The sequence below is a fragment of the Galeopterus variegatus genome, unplaced genomic scaffold (assembly GCF_000696425.1).
Source record: "Galeopterus variegatus unplaced genomic scaffold, G_variegatus-3.0.2 Scaffold1716, whole genome shotgun sequence".
Classification (NCBI taxonomy): Eukaryota; Metazoa; Chordata; class Mammalia; order Dermoptera; family Cynocephalidae; genus Galeopterus; species Galeopterus variegatus.
The window spans coordinates 176584-199369 of NW_007727827.1; the positions used below are offsets into that span (position 1 = coordinate 176584).

Sequence of the window (22786 nt, forward strand, 5' to 3'; positions counted from 1 at the left end):
CTTCCCATGAGCTCCAGCAGCCCTGGCTTGGCTGATGTTACATTTTTATAGCTGTAAATTGGTTGATTTGTGGGAGAGAGTGATGCTGTGAACCATCTACTCCGCCATCTTGATTGGATCTCCTCCAACATTTTTTTTTTTTTTTTTAAAGAAAAAATTACTTATGGTAGATTTCCAAAATTAAATGTCTAGCTATTTGGAGATAAACCAGAAAGTAATTAAAAAACAAAAACAACCTAATTTACTTACATCAGTCTATTTTGGGCTCCAGACAGCGATGCAGCTGAAGAGACAATCGGGGGTTAGTGGAAGGAACCCAGGAGCAGGAGAGACTTGTGATCTAATAGTGGCTCTGTAACCATGAGGCTGTGTGACCTCGGGCTGTTCCCTGGATCTTCATTTTGTTAATCATGATCCCTGCCTCCAATGCTGTGTGTGTTGGGGGGTGGGGTGGGGAGAGGGAAGGTGGGGGTGATAATAGGCCCTAGGTTTAAACAACACAGGGCACTATTTCCATGAAGTGAGTTCTACAGTCAGCAACTCAAATCAGGAATATCCCATTTGACCCTAGGTCTCATTCTGCAAGATAACCAGTCCACCTGTTTTCTCCCTAATCTAATCAGTCACCAAGTTCTGCAAAGTCTTCAATTTTTTTTTTTTCCCCTTTTTCTTGGGTCTTTTTTCGTGTCCGGCAACGGATCGCAACCCTCAGTGTTGCACCCGTACCAGACCAGGACCGGCAACGGGATCGCAACCCTTGGTGCTGCGCCTGCACCTCACTCAGCCAGTGAGCGGGAACCGGTCTGTATGTGGGATCCGAACCCTCGGCAGGAGCGCCGCCGCGCTCCCAAGCGGCGCACTGTAGCAGTGCGCCACCGGGCTGGCCCCAAAGTCTTCAATTTTTGAACCTCAATTACCTGTAAAATAAGGGATTGTGCTAACCGATCCTCATGATCCATTTCCAGTCATAACATATCCTATTTTCAAACACTCAGAACAAATTATTTTATATTTATTAAATACCTTGTTGAATTGTGTTCCCCCTTAAATCATATGTTGAAATCCTAACCCCAATGTGATGGTACTAGGAGGTGGGGCCTTTGGGAAGTGACTAGGTCATGATGGCAGAGCCCTCATGAATGGGATTAGTGCCCTTATAAAAGACTAGAGAGCTCCCTCAACCCTTCTGTTATGTGAGGTTATAGTGAAAAGAATGCTGTCTGTGAACAAAGAAGTGGGCCCACACCAAACACAAAATCTGTTGGTGCTATGATCTTGGATTTCTTAGCCTCCAGGACTGAGAGAAATAAATTTCTACTGTTTATAAGTCACCCAGTCTATGGTATTGTTATAACAACCCAAACAGACTAAGACACCCTACTCTATTTTACATTAAATAGATAAGGTAGGATCTTTATATCTATGCCAGGGGTCTTCAAACTATGGCCCAAAGGCTGCCAGTCACCTAATTTGTAAAGATTTACAGGAACACAGCTATGTCTATTTATTTAAGTACATACCTTTCACATTACAACAGAGTTGAGTAGCTGCCAGAGAGTCCATATAGCCCGCAAATACTATTGGGCCCTTAACAAAAAAAAGTGTGCCAACCTCTGATCTAGGCTAAACATTTGAAAGTAGGGTACTATTTAAGTTATTTCTATTTTCATAAGTGGCTTAGTCTGTGTCCTGCTCCTAACTGGAAACCACAGACTGGGTAATTTAGAATAGAAGTTTATTTAGCTCACAGTTCTGGAGGATGGGAAGTTCAAGAGCACGTGCAGGCACCTGGTGAGGTCCCTTCTGCTACGTCATGACATGGTGGGAGGCATCATATAGTGAGACAGAGCAAGCGTGCTAACTCAGGTCTCTCCTCCTGTCCTTGTAAAGTCACCACAGTCCCATCACAGAGGCCCTACCCTAATGACCTTATCTAATTCTAATTACCTCCCAAAGGCTCCACATCCAAACAATATATTAATTTGGGGATTAAGTTTCCAACACATTAAATTTGAGGAACACATTCAAACCATAGCAACATGTGTTTGTAAAAATTATACACAGCCTCACTAATTATCCAAAACTTCCACTTGGAAAAGAATCATTTTCCTCTCTAATCCTAAATCGCAGAGGAGATAGATAGTCCATACCCAGTGAGCTAGGCCAGGAGCCAAGTACTTTCATCCCTCTTCCCAAACTGGAAATAACGCTTTCCTTGGGCTGCCTAGCAAAAGTAGTGGCAAAAGTTTCAGATTCTGTTTTTAGGTTGGGAGTGGAATGAGCAAAAAATAATACACTTCCACTTTTCTACCTACAATGCTGGGGTAAAAACAAAACAAAAAAACAGCTTCTGGGGCCGACCCCATGGCTCACTCGGAAGAGTGCAGCACTGGGAGCACGGAGGGCACAGGTTTGGATCCTATATAGTGATGGCCGGTGAGCTCATTGGCTGAGTGCGGTGTGGGCAACTCTAAGCCAAGGATTATGATTCCCTTACCAGTCACAACCCCCCCCCCCAAAACAGCTTCTGCATTATATGTTTTAAGAGAGTGTTAGGGATACCAGCTATTGTGGCTGAATTGTCTCCCCCCAAGTTTATATGTTGAAGTCTTACCCTCTAGCACCTCAGAATGTGACCTTATATGGTGATAGGGTCTTTACAGACGTAATTTAGTTGAAATGAGGTCACTAGGGTGGGTCCTAATCCAACATGATTTGTATTCTTTACATAAAAAAGAAATTTAGACAGTCGGAGACACTGCTAAACATATGGTTTTGAATGTAAGCATTAAATGAATAGTTCTTAAACAAAATGTGTGTCTAGGTGGCTAGAAAATTTAATATTTAAAACAGAAGTTCTTCAATAAAAGTAACTGTGCATGCAAATTTTTACTAAATGCTAAGTAGGTGGTGGTGGTGGGGCAGTATGGTGGGTAGAGGGAAGAAAGTAAGATTCAGATTACAGGAGTGTTAAAAATATGGATTCTGTAGTCAGATTGCCTGTATCTGAATTCTGGTTCTAGCTTTACTAGTGGTACAACCTTCAGCTACAATAGTACACAACCTTGAAAGTTTCAACTTTCAGCTCAAAGCTGTACTACTAGCAAAAGCTAAATGTCTCATTTCCTTATCTATAATAATATCTTCAGAGTTAAGAGAATAAAATGAGATAAATGAAAAGGCTAAATTTATCATAGTGTTTGAGATGTAATAAGCAATCATTGTTTGATATTATTTCACTCCATTCCTTAATAATTATGAAATCAATTCCAGTGGACTCTAGTGTTGCTACTAATTCTATGAAGTAAAGGATTCACGGCATGTACCATGTCAAAAACGATAACCCTCATCCACAAATCTTGGAGTTGCATCATGTAAAAACATGTGATTTCCAATGATTTTAATTCTGGACTACAAGTTAAAGAGAGCAAGTAGTTTTACTCTAAAACAAGTCACCACAATATAAAGAAAATGAGAACAGACACCATCTTCAGTACCACAAGGAAACAGTTATAACCACAAACCAAACTGTGAAGATTCTCTACTGATTACAGTGAAATATGTACTGAAATGAGGGAAGACAATGAGTCAAGTGAAGCTTCTTCAGATGCTGGGAAGGCTACTGAATCCTCTAAAAATAAGTGTTTGTGTGCTATCCTTCTGTTCCTTTCTCTCTGCTGTCTGTGTCCTAACCCCCCTAACAATCTTTTAGACAATCTAGACCTGTCTGGGTAATGCACAGGAAAAGCTCCCTACAGAACTTTAACTGCACACCAGAGAAGAACAAGCTGCTAAAGAAGGAAACAAGAGGCATCTTTATTTTTCACCCAGTTGAGATGAGAGAAGGTAACAGCCAATCACCAGCAAATCACTACCTGAGAGCCTATTCACCTAAGGAGCTGCTGAGCCACCCCAACTACCTGTAGTACATCAACAACTAAAGGAAGTTACTTTTCTAGGACTGAAAGAAAACACATTTGGTTTGAGAGCTATTTGAAGAAACAAAGCTAACTGATACTCACCTTTTGCCCCCTTCCTTACTCTATTCTGTAGCAAATAGCTGTTCTGGAGAGAATAATATTCCTCAAAAATACATGAGAATATGAAAGGATCCAGCACAGTACTAGAGCAAAAATATATGGAGCAGGGTAAAGTGAGAGAAATATAGTTGAAAGAAATTATCCCAAGAAACAGGAGGATGAATTTGGGTATACTCTATATACCCACCTTCAGAGGAATTAAGTTTTGAAGAGATACTTCAAAGAAGAGTTATAAAAAAGAAGAAATAAGACAGTGCAAAGAGACTATGCAAGCTAGCAGAGATGGGGGGGGAATAAAACAATTGGGGAGAAAAGCCTAGAAACAACAATACACAGAATAAGCATGACTTAAAATAGGGGCAAAGCAAGTCTTTGCCATGACCTACAAAGCCACACATGATCTGGAGCCCTGCCACCTCTCTGCTTCATCTTCTACTGCTCTTTTCACTTGCCTCCAAACATGCTACCACCTCACAGCATTTGTTCTTGCTGTTCTCTCAATTTCCTCCCAATATCTGCCTGTTCTGGGAAGCTGGCTCCCTTATTTCCTTCAGTTATCTGCTCAAATGTCATATTACCACTTAGTCCTTCCTGATACTACAATATAAAAAAACAACTGCCCCCCACCCACATACGATTCTGTGGAGTGTACTAACATTAATAAAGTAAATGTATTTCACAGGGCCTAGCTTCCAAAGCCCTGTAGTTTCAGGTATAGCCTAACTTTTTAAAATTACACATAGAAACGTTAAGCTTGCAAAAGACAGGAAACTTTCCCCAGGCTAAAGGCTCTGTTGTAGATAAAGAATTGTAACACAGCAAAATTGCTGGCTCCAAGGGCAGATATCCTTGGTGCAACTAAACCTATGACTGTTGCCATGACATTATCTTACTGTTCTTTTTGTAACCACCTATGTTCCTTTTCTGTAACTTTCCAGCCTGGAGAATAAATACTCAGAGAAGACCCCAGTTCAATGTTAATTTTCTGAGGAGGAATGCCTCTCTTGAAGGTTCGTGGAAAAATCCCTTCGGGGCTTCTCACTGCTCAGAAGAAATGGGCTTTGAGTAATCCTTTGTGTCTCCATCACCCTGGGGGAGAGGTGACACTATTCTTTTAATTTTACATAGCAATTGTCACTACACTACTATCTCCCCCATTATTTTTTTTAATTCATGCTTCCTCTTTTTTTTTTTTCCTTTTTGTCTTTTTTCGTGACTGGCAACGGATCGCAACCCTCAGTGTCGCGCCCGTACCGGACCGGGACCACCAACGGGATCGCAACCCTCGGTGTTGCGCCCGCACCTCGCTCAGCCAGTGAGCGGCCAGTCTGTATGTGGGATCCAAACCCTTGGCGGGAGCGTCGCCACGCTCCCAAGCGGCGCACTGTAGCTGTGCGCCACCGGGCCAGCCCCATGCTTCCTCTTTTTAAAAATTTTTTAAAATTTTACTTCTCAATGTACATTGTAGTTGATTTTCATGCCCTTTACCCATTCCTCTCCACTCCCTCCCCTCCCCCCACACATCATATCTGTTCACTTGACTTAAATAGTTCAAGGTATTTTTGTGGTTATCCTGTCTTCTTCCCTCACCCCCCGCCCAACCCTTGAAAAATCTCTATGAAGAGAACTACAAACCAGTGTTGAGAGAAATTAAAGAGGACACAAGAAGATGGAAAGATATCCCTTGCTCTTGGATTGGAAGAATTAACATTGTGAAAACGTCCATATTACCCAAAGTTATCTACAGATTCAATGCAATCCCTATCAAAATTCCAATGACATTTTTCTCTGAGATGGAAAAAGCTATCCAGACATTTATATGGAACAAAAGACCACGCATAGCCAAAGCAATCCAGAGCAAAAAAAAATATCTCCCCCATTAAAACATAAGCTCCACCTACTTTATTCACTGCTGTACCCCCAGCACTTAGAACAGTGCCTGATACACAGACATGCTCATCAAATTGTTGAATGAATGTAGGATAGGCATAAGGAAATAACCTAAAACTAAATGAAAAAGACAATTATAATCAGAGAAAAGCTGATAAAGACAGATGAAGGAGATGCAACTTAGATATTATTAATATAAAGATTCAAATATTTAATGAAAGCTATAAATGAAAAAAAAATCTAAATTTCAAAACTAAAAGTAAACATTCATATTATGTCCCAGTAAAAACAATCAGTAGATTTAGCTTAGGGTAGTTAGTACTGAATTTCAGGGACAAAGAATTGAATCCTACAGGCATTCAATCTAGGCAGAAGAGGCAAATCACCATAGTGGTAGGTGTGCAGGATGGAGAGATGGACATGGTAAGCAGAGAACAGCTTGATCCAAGACTTTCACTCAGTGCTAAAAGACCCTGGAGCAACAGCTATAAAACAGAGAAAGAGCGTGACTCAAGAATTTTATAACTAGCCAATCTACCATTCAGTTAAAAAAAAAAAAAGTTAACAGTTTCAAATAAGTAAGATACCCAGGAACAGGACATCCAAAAGCTCTTACTGAATTAAAACAAAAACTACTTGATGATGTGAAAAATGTGGCAATTATGATTTCAAAAAAGAATATAAATTCATAATTCTTGACAATGAAAACACATAAGAAACAGATTACAGAATATACAAATGCCCTTATTTCCTAATTTTTCACTGCAAGAAGTTGGACACAATCAAAATCTGAATCATGTGATCTACAGAATGATCTCAACCTTTTCATATTCTTTATTTTTCATTTTAGAGAAATATATCTACAGAATATAAAAACCTTGCCATGAGGATCAAGATGGCTGATAGAAGCATCAAGTTCTGCTTCTGCCACAAAGAAATATTAAAACAACAGATAACCACACATAAAAGAGAATGTCTAGGAGAGAACACTAAAATTCAGCAAAGAAGTAAAGAAGACTCCCAGAGGCATGGGGATGGCAGCATAGAAAGGGAAGTAAAGTCCCTCCAGGATCAGCTTGAAGCCAGCAGAGACTACCTACTACGGAAAAAGTTAAGCCAGAAATCCCAAGATGCCCACATTCCCACCACTGATGCCTGCAATCCTAGCTACAAGAGAGGCTCACAGGCCTTGCAGGCCATAGCCTATGTAATCGCATTACTCTAGAGAGGGAATTCACACTAAGTCCCCCTGTAACCCCCCAAGCTGACTGAGGGCAGAGCCACCACTAGAGTGTATCCTGCCCTGTGGCTAATGGCCCAGCATCTCCACATAACTAGGGCCCACCTACATCCCACCAATCCACCCAGAGGGCTGCAGTGTTGCAACACCAGCTGGACCCATTGAAGCAGCCTTGACCTAGGCACCTGAACCCACACAGTGCCTGGCATCCTGGGGAACAAGTAGTACAGCACAGCAGGGAGACCACCCTCAAAGCAAAGGAAGCCCAATGCAAGGCACTCTCCAGAGCCTGAAAGCTGACCAATTAGGGCCAGCGGCTGCCTGTCCCACTTCAGCAGAGTCCATGAGCACCTCTCCAAGGGGTGGAAGGTCCCTCCAACCGCCCCAGCAACCCTGCCCAGTGGTGCCTACAACAGAAAAGCCTTCAAGCACCCCAGAGCCTCTCCCAGGGGATGAAAGTCCTGTACATTCCCCTGACGACTCCTCCCCCAAAACAAAAATTGGTGTTCTGAAAAGATAAATAAAAATGACAAACCATTACCTAGACTAACTAAAAAAAAAAAAAAGAAGACCCAAATAAATAAAACCAGAAATGAAAAAGGAGACTGTACAACTGATGCCACAGAAATACAAAGAATCATTAGAGACTATTATGAATCACATCAACAAATCAGGAAACCCAGAGGATATGGATAAATTCCTGGACACATATAACCTACTAAAACTAAACTGAGAAGAAAGAAGAAAACCTGAATAGACCAATAATGAGAATGAGATTGAGTCATTAACAAAAAGTCTTCCAACAAAGAAAAGCACAGGACCAAATGGCTTCAATGCTGAATTCTAACAAACATTTAAGGAAAAACTAATATCAATTATTTTGAAACTATTCCAAAAAAATAAAAAAGGAGGGAATTCTTCTATACTCACCCTGTGAGGCCAGTATCAACCTGATACCAAAATCAGGCAACAACAAAGCAAAAAAAGAAAACTACCAGCCCACATCCCTGATGAACATAGATTGAAAACTCCTCAACAAATACTAGCAAAGTGAATACATCAGCACATCAAAAAGATTATACACCACCATCAAGTGGGATTTATCCCAGGAATGCAAGGTTGGTTCAACATCCACAAATCAATAAATCACATCACATCAACAGAATGAATGGCAAAAACCATATGATCATCTCAATAGATGCAGAAAAGCATTCAATAAAATTCGGCATCCCTTCATGATAAAAATGCTCAACAAACTAGGTATAGACGGAGCATACTTCAACACAGTAAAAGTCATATATGACAAAACCACAGCAAACATAGTGAGCAGGGAAAAGTTGAAAGCTTTTCCTCTAAGACCAGGAACAAGACAAGGATGCCCACTTTCACCACTCTTATTCAATATAGTAACAGAAATCCTAGCCAGAGAAATCTGGCAAAAGAAAGAAATAAAGGGCATCCAAATTGGAAAAGAGAAAGTCAAACTGTCCCTCTTTGCAGATGACATCTTACATAAAGAAAACACTAAATATTCCACCAAAAAACTCTTAGAACTGATACATACATTCTGTAAAGTTGTAAGATACAAAAATCAACATACAAAAATCAGTAGCATTTCCATACACCAAGAACAAACTAGCTTAAAAAGAATCAAGAAAGTACTCCTATTTACAATTCCTAAACATAATAAAGAATTTAAAGACCTCTACAATGAAAACACAAAACACTGATGAAAAAAAGAGGACATAAAAAAATGGAAAGGGCCAGCCCAGTGGCGCTCCCACCGAGGGTTCAGAACCCACATACAGACCGGTTCCCGCTCACTGGCTGAGCGAGGTGCGGGTGCAACACTGAGGGTTGCGATCCCGTTGCCGGTCCCGGTCCAGTACGGGCGCGACACTGAGGGTTGCGATCCGTTGCCGGACATGGGGGAAAAAAAAAAAGGAAAGATGTCCATGTTCACAGATTTGAATACTGACAAAATGATCATACAACCCAAAGCAATCTATAGATTCAATGCAACCCCTATCAAAATACTAATGATGTTCTTCACAGAAGTAGAAAAACAATCCTAAAATTCATATGAACCACAAAAGACCCTGAATAGCCAAAGCGATCCTTAGCAGAAAGAACAAAGCTGGAGGCATCAAAATATCCAATTTCACAATATACTACAAAGCTATAGTAATCAAAACAGCATGATACTGGCATAAAAACAGACACGTGGTTGAACATAACAGAGAACACAGAAACAAATCCATGTATCTACAGCCAACTGTTTTCTTTTTTTTTTTTTTTCCTTTTTGTCTTTTTTCATGTCCGGCAACGGATCGCAACCCTCAGTGTCGCCCCCGTACCGGACCGGGACCGGCAACGGGATCGCAACCCTCGGTGTTGCTCCCGCGCCTCGCTCAGCCAGTGAGCGGGAACCGGTCTGTATGTGGGATCTGAACCCTCGGCGGGAGCGCCGCCACACTTCCGAAGCGGCGCACTATAGCAGTGCGCCACCGGGCCGGCCCCTACAGCCAACTGTTTTCCACAAAGGCGCCAAGAATATATGTTGCGGAAAGGACAGCCTTGTCAAAAAATGGTGCTAGGAAAACTGGATATCCATAAGCAGAATGAAACTAGACTACTATCTCTCACCATATACTAAAATCAACTCAAAATAGATTTGAGTTAAATGTAATATCTGCAGCCATAGCACTACTAGAAGAAAACATGGAAACACTTCAGGACACTGGACTAGGCAAAGATTTTTATGGAGAAGACTTCAAAAGCACAGGCAACAAAAGCAAAAATACACAAATGCGACTAAATCAAAATAAAAAGCTTCTCCACAGAAAAAGAAACAATCAACAGAGTAAAGAGGCAACCTGAAGAATGGCAGAAAATATTTGCAAACTATTCATCTGATAAGGAATTAATATACAGAATACACAAGGAACTCAAACAACTCAACAGCAGAAAAACAAATCCAATTAAAAAAACATGGACAAATGACTTGAACAGACATTTCTCAAAAGAAAACACAGAAATGGTCAACAGATAAATGAAAAAATGCTTAACATCAGTAATCATCAGGGAAATGCAAATCAAAACCACAATGAGATATTATCTCATGCCAGTAAGAAGGGCTATCATCAAAAAGGCAAAACATAACAAATGCTAGCAAGGGTGCAGACAAAAGGGATACACTGTTGGTCGGAATGGAAATTAGTACAGACATTATGGAAAACAGTACAGAGGTTCCTCAAAAACTACAAATAGAACTACTATATGATCCAACAATCTCACTATTGCATACTTATCCAAAGGAAAGGAAATCTGTATATTGAAAAGATATGTGCATCCTCATGTTTACTGAAGCATCATTCATGATAGCCAAGATATGGAATCATCCTAGGTGTCCAAAAATGGGTGAATGGATAAAGACAATGTGGTATACATACACAATGGAATACTGCTCAGCCATAAGAATGAATGAAATCCTGTAATTTCTGGCAACATGGATGAGCCTGGAAGACATTATGTCAAGTGAAATAAGCCAGGCACAGAAAGATAAATACTACATGTCCTCATTCATATATGGGAACTAAAAAAGTTGACCTCATAGAAGTGGAGAGTAGGATTTCGGTTATTAGAAACTGGGGACGGTGGTGGTCAGCAATAGGGAGAGGTTGGTTAACAGACACAGACTTACAACTAGATAAGAAAAAAAAGTTCCAGTGTTCTACAGTAGTGTTATACAATAGTGCCAGGTACCTTTAACAATTTATGACATATTTCCAAATGGCTAGAAAAGAGGAGTTCAAATGTTTTCAACACAAAGAAATGATAAATGTTTGTGGTGATGAATATGCTAATTACCTTGATTTGAACATTACATATTCTATACATGTATCAAAATATCACTTTGTACCCCATAAATATGTACAATTTTATGTGTCAACTAAAAAATTAAAAAATAAAATAGAGGGCTGGCCCGGTGGCGCACTGGATAAGTGCATCGCTTGGGATGCGCGGCGGCGCTCCCACCCGAGGGTTCGGATCCCACATACAGACCGGTTCCCGCTCACTGGCTGAGCGAGGCGCGGGAGCAACACCGAGGTTTGCAATCCCGTTGCCGGTCCCTGGTCCGGTACGGGGGCAACACTGAGGGTTGCGATCCGTTGCCGGACACGGAAAAAGACAAAAAATAAATAAATAAATAAATAAAATAAAATAAAATAGAAAACACCTTGCCATGGATATCAAAGTATCTTTTTTTTTTCCTTTTTGTCTTTTTTACTGACCGGTAACGGGATTGCAACCCTCGGTGTCGCGCCCGTACTGGGGACTGGCAACGGGATCGCAACTCTCAGTGTCGCGCCCGTACCAGGGACTGGCAACGGGATCGCAACCCTCGGTGTTGCACCCGCACTGCGCTCAGCCAGTGAGCGGGAACCGGTCTCCATATGGGATCCGAACCCTCAGTGGGAGCGCCACCGCGCTCCCAAGCGGCACACTTTCCAGTGCGCCACCGGGCCGGCCCTCAAAGTATCTTTTGAGAGTTCCGGTCAAGATGGCGGAATAGATGGTCCTCAGTGTCACTCTCTCCCACAAATCAACCAATTTACAACTACAAAAATGTAACATCAGCCAAGCTGGGGCTGCTGGAGCTCAGGGGAAGAGGAGGAGAGGCCTACAGAGTTCATGAAGGCAGGAGAAACCATGATGAGAGAAAGAAAAAACTGTTCTGAGCATTTTGGGCTGCGGTGCTTTAAGACTCCAGCTGCTGAGTGCATGGAGCAGGAGCTGGCAGAAGCCACAGCTGTGCCCTTCAGATGGAGTTACTTGCAGGCAGCAGGTGAGAAGAGAGCTGTGCTGGTCCCCAGAACAGCAAGACCACTAACAGGGTTCCTGTGGACACGTGCAGGAGCGAGGAACCAGAACAGCTGTAAAAAGGGAGCCATTCAGAGGCTGGTGAGTCATCGCAAGTGACTGGCGCAGGGCCTGTCCCATGGTATGTGTTTGGAGCACACAAGTGGTCGGGGAGACAGGCCCACTGGGAGAACACTGGGACACAGCAAGGACAGCTGATTTGCCCCCCAATCAGCACAAGACCACACAGAGGAGACTGGTTGGGAATGCAGAATTGCATGGGGTGCAGTTTGATGAAAAACCTCAAGCTCAGATCAGAGTTTCTACATAACCCAGGTGCATCGGGTCTCTGGAGAGCTGGAAGTACCTATGAGGTCAACCATTAAACCCTGAGCTGCACAAAAAGCCTTCCCTAGGGAAACAGCAGTAAAATAGCAATTTAGCTAAACCACAGAGCTCAAATACTGGTTCCCACAGGAAGTACCCCCTTTTAAGAAATAAGCAAAGGCCAAAAAATTAGTTCTAGCCCAGGCACAATGCCAGCACCTTGGGGCCCGCCAGGGGACATGAGGCATGGAGCTGAGGATTGGACCCCACTCCCACATCCAGGCATATCACCAGAGCCTCAGGGCCCGCCTGGGGACTCGAGGCATGGAGAACGGGACTGGACCCCCCCCCCACAACCAGGCACACCACGCAAGTGCCTCAGGGCCTGCCTGAAGACCTGAGGCATGGAGAAGGAGACTGGACGTCCTCCCACAACCAAGCACACTGTGCCAGCACCTTGGGGCCCGCCTGGTGACCCAAGGTATGGAAATGGGGAACAGACCCCCCCCACACACACACAACCAGGCACATTGCCAGTGCCTCAGTGCCCTGCCCAGGGACCCGAGGCATGGAGAAGGGGACCAGATTCCCTCCACACACACAACCTGGCACACTGCGCCACCACCTCCAGGCCCACCTGGGGAACTGAGGCATGCAGCTGAGGACCAGACACTCCCCACAACCAGGCACACCGCCAGCACTAAGAAGCATGCCAAAAACATCACCTCTGTGTGGGTGGCCCACCACAGCCACCACAACCATGGCTGCTACGGAAGTGCCTAGATGCCACAAACCACACAAATGGTCTGCCAGCCACTGGAGTTCATTGACACAAGCAGAGTCACCAGCAGAGATAAAGAAAAGAAGAGGATGTCTCTCACCACAAAGCCCATTTCAGTGTGACAGAAGAAGCATCTGCTCTATGATAATATTGGGGGACCTGACCACACCTCTCAGCACTGGACAGGATCATCTAGGTAACAAATCAACAGAGTAACCAATGAGTTACCAGAGTAACTCTTTCAGAAGGAGAGAAGAAATCTATGGTAATTAGAAGGGGGAGGGAGATGGGGAGAGATTGGACAAGGGGCATAAAGAATAATTACGATTTGTAACAATATATATGCTAGTAATATTGATTTGATTAACATATCTCAATATTGAACCCCCAAAATATGTATAATCAATTCTGATTCAACAAAAATTAAAACAAAAACAGTAGCTTTTAACTATAAATATTCTTGTTATAGAAATTGACTTTATAGCATGTTCTTTATTGACCTTATAGCATGCAAGATCTAAATGGGGGTTATTTCACATTGCTTAATTTATTTATTTAAGATTACACCAGTTTAAGTTAACCTAATTACTATTATAATGTATTGCTGGTAATTAACATGAAGTATAAGAGCAATCTACCACAAACTATCCTACACTAAGTTGTCATTACTAACTACAAACAAATTAGCCTAATTTTGCTGCCTATTTTTCTTGCCACATATTTTGTTCTCCTCTTTACCCAGTGAATTTATCAGGTCAAACACATAGTGTCAATTCTAATTTATAAATCAACTTCTTAAAAATTCATTGTAAGGGCGGCCCCGTGGCGCACTCAGGAGAGTGCGGTGCTGGGAGCGCAGTGACGCTCCCGCCGTGGGTTCAGATCCTATATAGGAATGACTGGTGCACTCACTGGCTGAGCGCGGTGCGGGTGACATCACACCAAGGGTTGTGATCCCCTTACCGGTCAAGAAAAAGACAAAAAAATAAAAAAAATAAAAAAAAATAAAAAATTCATTGTAAGGCTATTTTGATGGACCCAGAATTTTAAATCAGGGGTATGGATAACAGTGAGTCTAACTCTGATCTCAGCAACCATGGCATGCAAACCAATTTTAGTAGAGCCCATGAAGCATCTCTATAGAAGCTTATGAGTCTATATATACTGTTTAAAGACTACTCAGCTGGTATCTATTCTGAACTAAAATCTGGATATGATTAGTCTTTTACTATATTGCTATGCTAGAAATCTACTTCCAATATATAACTTAAAATTCATCAGTTAGCTTATACTTGTTAACTTCTAAAATGTATAGCATATCTGCTATAAAACTGTTCCAATCAACTTTCAATTTAAAGAGTTAATGGGAATTTTAAATTGACATATGATAAATGAACTGAAGAAATATATACCAGACCAAAATTCCTCTGGTTCATTCTGGTTCAGGTTTCAACATCTCTTCTGGTTCCTTCCTCAAATATATGAAGGTGTATTTTTATAGAAGGCCATGGCAATTATCCTCTATAGTCTCAACTTTAAAATTAGGTATACATCCTGATTACTACTTATCTTCTTACTTATTAGAGAGTTCTGTTATCCATAAATTACACGAACCTTTACTATTTGCTCAGCTTCTGAGGGCACTGTTCAGCAAGGTACTTATATAGAGATTTAAAGGCTGTTTCCTAATTCTAGAATTTGTTAAATAAGAATACACTGTTCCATCTTTAAAAAGTATATATTTTCTTTCAAATTTTGTCTTTCTAGATTGTGAAAATAAACTACTTTTCATCTTGCCGCCATAGGTAAGTCACTCCCTCCTCTTTATCATTTCAGAATATGACTGGATTTCAAAATTGGTAGGAGAGAATTTTTAAGGAAGCATATCTAAAAGTCATAGGAAAGATAATTCCTGACATCAAGCAATTTGTTTATTTTGCAGAACCAAAAAAGTTAAGAAAAAAAGAGAAAGACTGCTTAAAAAATTATAGCTGTAATTTTGAGTAACTGTTATATGTCAGGTACTTTTCTACGAAACTTAATTATATTGTCTCATTTGTTTCTCCAAGCCTATAAAATTTATATTATTCCCATTTTTCAGATGAGGAAGTTGAGGCTCAGAGATTAAATAAGTTCCCAAAGATCACAGAGGTAGGGCCAAGATTTGTACCCAAATCTGTTTGACTGAAGAGCCTGTGCCCTTTACACTATCTGTAGTGCTTTTCATGGCAACACAAAGCCTGGTTTATTTATTTTTTCATCTGTAAGTAGAAAACTATGGTTCTAGTTTAATAGAAATGTAGCCTGGGATTGTACTACAGCTCATTTTACTCCAAACCCAAGTAAAGTTTTTATTTATTTCATTTTCTTAAATTAGAGCATAACTGCTAAGTCTGAAGAGAAACAAAGCCTAAGGAAGAACCTGAATTGCATCCATAGGAAAGAAAGCAAATGATTTGTTTCCCGATTCCCTTCAACCCTACACTTAACCCTGTTCCCACCTCTCCCATTTTCACTTTCGTTAAGGATTTAGGAAACTAGGACCAAAATCTGAACAAATTTCTGAAGGGGAGACAGAGCCTAAATTTACATTGCTATAATCATAGTTTCATTCAGCAAGGATTCACTCACAGCCTGTTTGTTAAGCACCATTCTAGGAACTGTGAATAAACACGCTAAGTAGGCAAAGTAGACTAAATCCCTGCCTTTGTGGAGTTTACACTCTAGTGGGGAGAGAATGACAGTAAACAAGTATAATTTTAAAAGGAGGTAAGACAATAATAAGTATGAGGGTAAAAAGAACACAGGAGAAGGGGACTGGTGGTGCTGGTGTTGATATTTGAGCAAAGACATGAAAAAGGTGAGGGAGTAAGTCATGTGATTATCTGAGAAAAGATAGTTTGAGGCTAAGGCAACAGCAGTGCAAAGACCCAGAAGCAGGAGGCAGCCAGTGGACTTAACAGAGCAAACAAAAAGGAGAGTACCAGAAATTAAAGTTAGAAGAAATCTGGAGTAGGGGGATGACGTAAAGCCTTGTAAAAAATTTTCCTATTCCGAGAACTGTGAGTAACTAAATGCATTTAGAACTTTATTTTTCCTATGAAAAACAGCTACATGAGCTACACTACCTTATAAAAATGATAAAATATTAAAAGTATTTTTCACAGACAAGTTGAAATAGCTTTTTAACCATGTACCATGGTTAATTTTATACATGATTCTTATTTGAATTACTCAAAAGAAACTAAGTATTCTCTCAAATGCTTATTTCAAAGCTGATATCTGATACTATCATACTCATGAGGCTCACCTGACTATCATACTTACAAAGACCGTGAAGTAAAACTTCTACAATAACTCAAAATCCCTGTTGCAAACAGTCACTTAAAAAAAAAAAGGGATTAAGTCAACTTTGAGCATTTGAAAAGTGTCTCCAAGGTATAAATATTAAAGACGGGGGGAAAAACCCTCCATGTTGAAACATATAAAATAATGTTTATGACAAAATGAAAATAAATAAACTTCTGTGTTAAAAGGAAAAAAAATGCAGTAGTAGAATTCTTATCCAGAGTCCTAGACATTTAACTGTCTGACTGTCCTGTATCTTGCATAGCTACTTCTTAAGATTAAAAAAAACTGTTTCTTGGACAATGTTTGTGAAGAATATTCCATATATAAACCAGTGTCCCATCAACTCATATTATTAAGGAGAAGATGCCTCAATTAAAACGAAAATAGGATTTTTTCTTAAACCTCCTCAGTTCTTCGTCTAGTAAATTTCAGCTGAAAACTAGTGAGCTAGCATCCATAGAGGAATAGACGTCTTCAAGGAATTGTGTCAGAGATGAAACTATTCATAAAGAAACCAACAGAATGTTAGCTGGGTCCATGTTTAACCATATTTAATTCTATACAATCATGAAATTTGTTATAAAAACTAGATTTAAAATTTTTTTTATAAATTTGTAATGGCAAATTCTAGTTGGGCTACTATATTTAATAGGATCTTCAAACAAAATTTCTCTCTTTCAGCCCTCCTTCCTCCAAAATATCAAATAATACTTCTCCAATTTCATTAAGCATACCTCTGTACAATCTGACAACACAAGCTCAATTCAACTACATGCATCCTGTCCCAATAAATATCATTATGATAATCTGGCTATAATAATCATATTTCTAAGTGCTGTTTGAATGCTTGTTTATGCTGACCACAATAGAAGCTATTCTATAAGAGACAGTTCTAGCATTACTTCCTATCGTAAAGATTTAAATAGTTTATAAGAAATGAAAAAATAAAGTACAATTTCCTGAAAAGCATTTTATGGGCCCTCAAATAGAATTAGATAAAAGCCATTTAAAGACAGAAATCTTGCTAGCATTGCTTTCAAAATATATCTACAGACTATTTCTTACCACCTCCTCCACTGCTGCACTTGGTCTGAGCCACTAACACCTCCCACTTGGAAAATTGCAACCATTTCCTAATAATTCAAGTGAGTTATTCCTATATATACTCTAAATACTCTATATATGCTATCCCATCCCCTTCATCCTGATCTTTTTTTATCTTTCCATAGCACTTATCTTTTAACATACTGTAAAATTTACTCCTATTTATCACCTATTTTTCCTTATCAGAGTATAAGCCCCACAGGGCAACAATCTTTATTTTGTTCTTTAATGTACTCTAAACACACAGAACAGAATATGTGATCAGTATTTGTAGAATAATTAAATCAATAAGCTTCAGATTACGAAACAAATATGAAAAGCCAGGTAATGCAGTAAATAGACAATTACGTGTAAGAAAAATTAATTATGACATAAACAGATGTAATGTGCTTTTATTACACAGAGGTTACTATACCAGATAAAATAAGCAGTTCAATGATTTCTGCATCTCCAAGATAGGCAGCAGCGTGCAAAGGGGTTCTCTTTTCATTGTCCTGTGATGAGGAAAGGTGGGACATAAGTTTTAAAATAAGGTTAATTCCAATGTAGTTTAAATGAAGAAAAACCATCATTAACTACTAACTTATTACTTCCACAATTCTAGTCTAGTCTGCAAGTCCAATTAATAAAACATAGGGTGTTTTCTTGCTAGAAGAACAGCCTAAAAAATTTTTTCCTGGCCTTAAAATAGTGGTATAAAGTGCAACAAAGAATAAAAATTAAAATCTGTGACGACAAAGAAATAGCTTCTTAGACTTTCTTTGAATAAAGATGCCTATGCTGCTGATATACATAGGCAAATTTCTACTAATTCATACTACTCTTTTTTTTTGCCAATATATTTCCACAACTTTAAACAGGTTAGAACTGCTGACCTAACTAAATAAAACAAACCTTAAGAAACCAAAAGATGTGCTTATCAAAATGTTTCCACAAGAGTATCGATAGTGGCAAAAAGAAAAATTACCTCTAGGGATTCGAAATTATCCTTTAAAACAATCTTAAGGTTTTCCTTAATGGTCCTGCCAATTTTGCTTCCAGCTCCAAAATATATTCATGTCTGTTTTAATACAAAAAATATATAATCCTCCAAATCTTCCTCTAGGAAGAGAAGCTACATTTAATACATGGCTTCGTGGACCCTCTCCCCCAAAAGAGTGCTCTCCAGTATGAGAAGCAAGGCCTTAGGATAACATCACATTCAGGGATTTTTTTTTTTTTTTTTTGTCTTTTTCCGTGTCCGGCAACAGATCGCAACCCTCAGTGTCGCCCCCGCACTGGACCAGGACTGGCAACGGGATCGCAACCCTCGGTGTTGCCCCCGAGCCTCGCTCAGCCAGTGAGCGGGAACCGGTCCGTATGTGGGATCCGAACCCTCGGCGGGAGCGCCTCCGCGCTTCCCAAGCGGCGCACTAGCGCAGTGCGCCACCGGGCCGGCCCCACATTCAGGGATTTTAAATTCATACTTACACCCTACATAAAGTTACAACAGAATATTGTTGACTTGGCTGCATTTGAAAAAACTATTCATTCAGATATACTTATTTTGAAATTTATATCCAATGCCTTTGAAGAAAGCTTGTGACAGATTGTCACTTGTTTTACACTATGTTTCTCCCCTGTGTCCATAGGAATAAAGTTTTAGCAGATCAATTAGCCACCAAGGGAGAGGGTACATTCCTAGCCTCCCATGAAGGTATGTTACTGACCAGCGGTATGTCATTGAAAGTTAATAGACACAACTTCCAGGTCATTTTCAAATTAAAAGACAACAACCCTGCAGCTGGACTAATACTTCCCACAGGATGGAAGGCAGATGTGAAACTGAGTCAGCACTGACCATGCAGATTTAGGCCAATATCCCAGAAGACTGTCAAGCAACAAGATCCTGAATGATTTTACAGAACAAAGTTGCCCCACCAGCTTGGATCACTGACGTCCAGACTATTCAGAGAAATAAAGTTTTTGCTTAAAATAGGTACTGTATTCTGGGGGTCTCATCATATTTGAATGCCATTACAGCTTTCAAGATTTAAAAAAAATAAACATTTTACATCATTTTGCAATAATTTTCTAGTTTAGGAATCCCTCAATTACTGTAAGAAAAGAAGAGCTTGGCCACCGAAAATTAATTAGAAAACAAAACAAAACAAAAAATACTGCTAGGCAAAAGAAGGGTTAAATATCTATAGGCAATCCAAAAAAGGCTTAGATGTAGTATATAAAAGTATTTATAAACATGTATGTATATAATTATCACTGGCTTATTCACACATTTCTTCCTATAATTTTAATATATTTGTGATATTGTTTTTGTCCTAACAATAGTAACACTCCAATAAAGCGAGACTGTTATAGTGCTATTAATGTTAAATTGTTTACTAAGAGTTCTCATCTCTCTAAAGACAATTAATTTCCAGAAGACCATATTTTTTATTCCAATATATACCCCCAGGAAACAGAATGCTCTGCACAGAAATTACTCAAAAAATAGTCGTTAAAAAACGCTAACAAAGAACCACTATAATATCAGGATTTATCCAAAGCTGAGTCCTAATGTAGTCAGTCATTTAAAAAAAAGGATTCTTTGCCTAGGCTTTTCAGTGTTACTCATTAACACAATAAACTTCCTGAAGCTTTTAAATACAATCAGACCTACTCAGACTGAGAAATTTTTTCTTTCCCTTCTCTGCCTTCCCCATTTACACTTTAATGGTCACTCTCCCTCTTGCTCCTATCGTTTTAGCTTTTATTTACTCCTATAGCTATCAGCCTAAAACTTCCCTGATGAATATTTGCACAATTATCTTTCAGTGCTCAGCTTCTGGTCCACAGAATTCATCTTGAACTGCCTAGGACTTATCAGACCCACTCTTCTCTACCCCCTTTATAAAATAAGCTATGACTGCTGATCTGTATTCACGATCATACACTCAGGGAAGCCCCATGATGACCTCAACCTTGGTGATATAGCTCTGTAGGATATTGGTGGATATCTGTAACTGCTTCAAACAAAAGAACTCCGGCGTACTGTGGTACAGAAATGATGCTTTGTACTCTTACAGCTATTTGGGAGACTCTTTAGATTGTGTTTTTAATTAATTTCACTTTTAAAATTCACTATTACCCTTCTAGAACTTTACCTCTCATTCTCAAATCACATTAGATATCCAACTGGTTTAGCTTCCAGCATATTAAATTTAGAAGACAATTTCACTTTCATCATATTCTTTGCCACTCTCAATCACTTTTATTGGCTGTCATCACCATCCATTCTACCTCCTTAACCTGACATTCAAAAGCCACTAAACTATATAAGGAACCACAACCATCTCCATTAATAGGATACACAGCACATTTTCATCTTTACACACATTCCCTTTGCCCAAAATGTCTTTCCCCTACCCAAATCTCCTCTACTCTTCAAGACCCAGCTCCATTTCTACTTCCTTCACAAAGTCTTCAGGGCCATGTCAATCCACCGAGATCTCTCTATCCTATGCTTTTATTACATTATTATCTGCACCATATAGGTGGAATACTTGTTACTGCTCAATTTCAGATTTATGTCATGGCTTCATAATAAGGTAATAAGTATCTAGAGAAAGCAAACTGTCTATATCCATACAACTGCTGGCTTAAAGTTACATACCTTGTAGGTACTAGAGAGGCTAAATTAAAATGTTAGTGGAGAACACTTGCCATGAATCAGTGATATTCTAATATGTTGTATGTTGTAGAAGACTTTTCTACTGATTTGGGGGTAAGAGAATAAAATTCTAGAACTGCCTCTGACATACAACTGTACATAAATGAATTAAAAACCAGTTCCAAGGGCCGGCCCGGTGGCACACTCGGTAGAGTGCGGCACTTGGGAGCGCGGCGGCGCTCCTGCCGAGGGTTCGGATCCCATATAGAGACCGTCCGCTCACTGGTTGAGCGCGGTGCAGGCGCGACACCGAGGGTTGCGATCCCGTTACCGGTCACGAAAAAAGACAAAAAGGAAAAAAAAAACCAGTTCCAAGATGTATGCAGTGATTCTTTTTCCCCAAGGAATACTGTGAAAACCTCTGTGGAACCTTAAAGTTTCAGATTAGAATATGAAAAATCATTAGCATTTAGCAGAGCAATATAAACTTTAAGTAAAAGTTAAACTGTCTACATTTCTATTATCATCCTTAATTGAACATGTATATATTAGATAGCATTATTGGGTGTGAATGGCAGAAATCTAACTTGAACCAGTTTAGGTAAAACGGACTTTACTGGAAGGACAGTGGAGTTGACACAAAACAACTAAAATTTAGGAAAGCAATGGGTATGGCTGGGTCACAAGAACAACTGGAATCTAAATTTAGGACTCTTTTGTCTCCATATCTTCTCCATGCATTAGTTTCTTTTTTTTATCTTCACCAAGCACAACATATTTCCTCACAGTGGGAAACAAAACCATCATTGCTCCTGAGATTTACTCTTAGAACTTCAGCAGCCCAAAGAGAAGTCTCTTAACTCCAGCATCCCAGAAGAGTATTCTAATTGGCTAAATTTGGTATTCAAATTTGCTCATCAGTTTGATGCTTATTTGTGTACCGATCAGCTGAGAGTAAGGAAAGATTAACATGTTCCCATAGTAATTATGGAGAAAAGGGAGAGCTTCACAGAAAAGGTAGGCAACCCTACAGATCTTTATTATGTGCTAGGCACTACATAAAGCACTTTGCAAAATTACTGTGTAATTTAGAGTGTGTGTTATTCCTAAAGATGAAGAAACTGCCTCCAAATCTTATGGCTCTTGACCAAAATACTACACTAAAAACTAATCAATGAAATGTAAACAATCAGTTCAATTCCTAATTATTCAAAGCTTAACTGCTTGTGAATTCCCTTAGGAATCTTGAAAGCAACAAAACTGCTGCATGTGAATTGCTCAGCCATTTGGGCTGGTGGCTATGGTTTCCCACACTTAAGGAAGCTGAAACCTAGCTTACTGCTTCTAAACATACAAGGGAACTCTTATTAGCTTATAAATTATGCACACATCAATATTCTACAGGAAGTTCTTCAGGCTGCAGGGAATGATACTAGAGGGTAAAACAGAACTTCAAATATGAAGGAAACAATTAAAATGATAAATATCTGGGTAAATAGAATACGTCATTCTTAAAAACTTTAAAAAATATGTATGACTGT

The 22786-nt window shown here is 39.7% G+C and overlaps 1 protein-coding gene across 4 annotated transcripts in view; it reads right to left on the reverse strand.

The window, feature by feature from the left end:
* Nucleotides 1–22786, reverse strand: part of ANKRD28 (ankyrin repeat domain 28) — a 194394-nt gene that overhangs the window by 70877 nt on the left and 100731 nt on the right. For 3 of the 4 annotated variants that reach the window (XM_008578550.1, XM_008578552.1, XM_008578551.1), the window contains exon 3: nt 18012–18090. In XM_008578550.1, the coding sequence (XP_008576772.1) occupies nt 18012–18090 (79 nt within the window). Of the gene's footprint in view, nt 1–18011; nt 18091–22786 lie in introns of those variants that run through there. The other variant, XM_008578553.1, reaches the window with a different exon arrangement.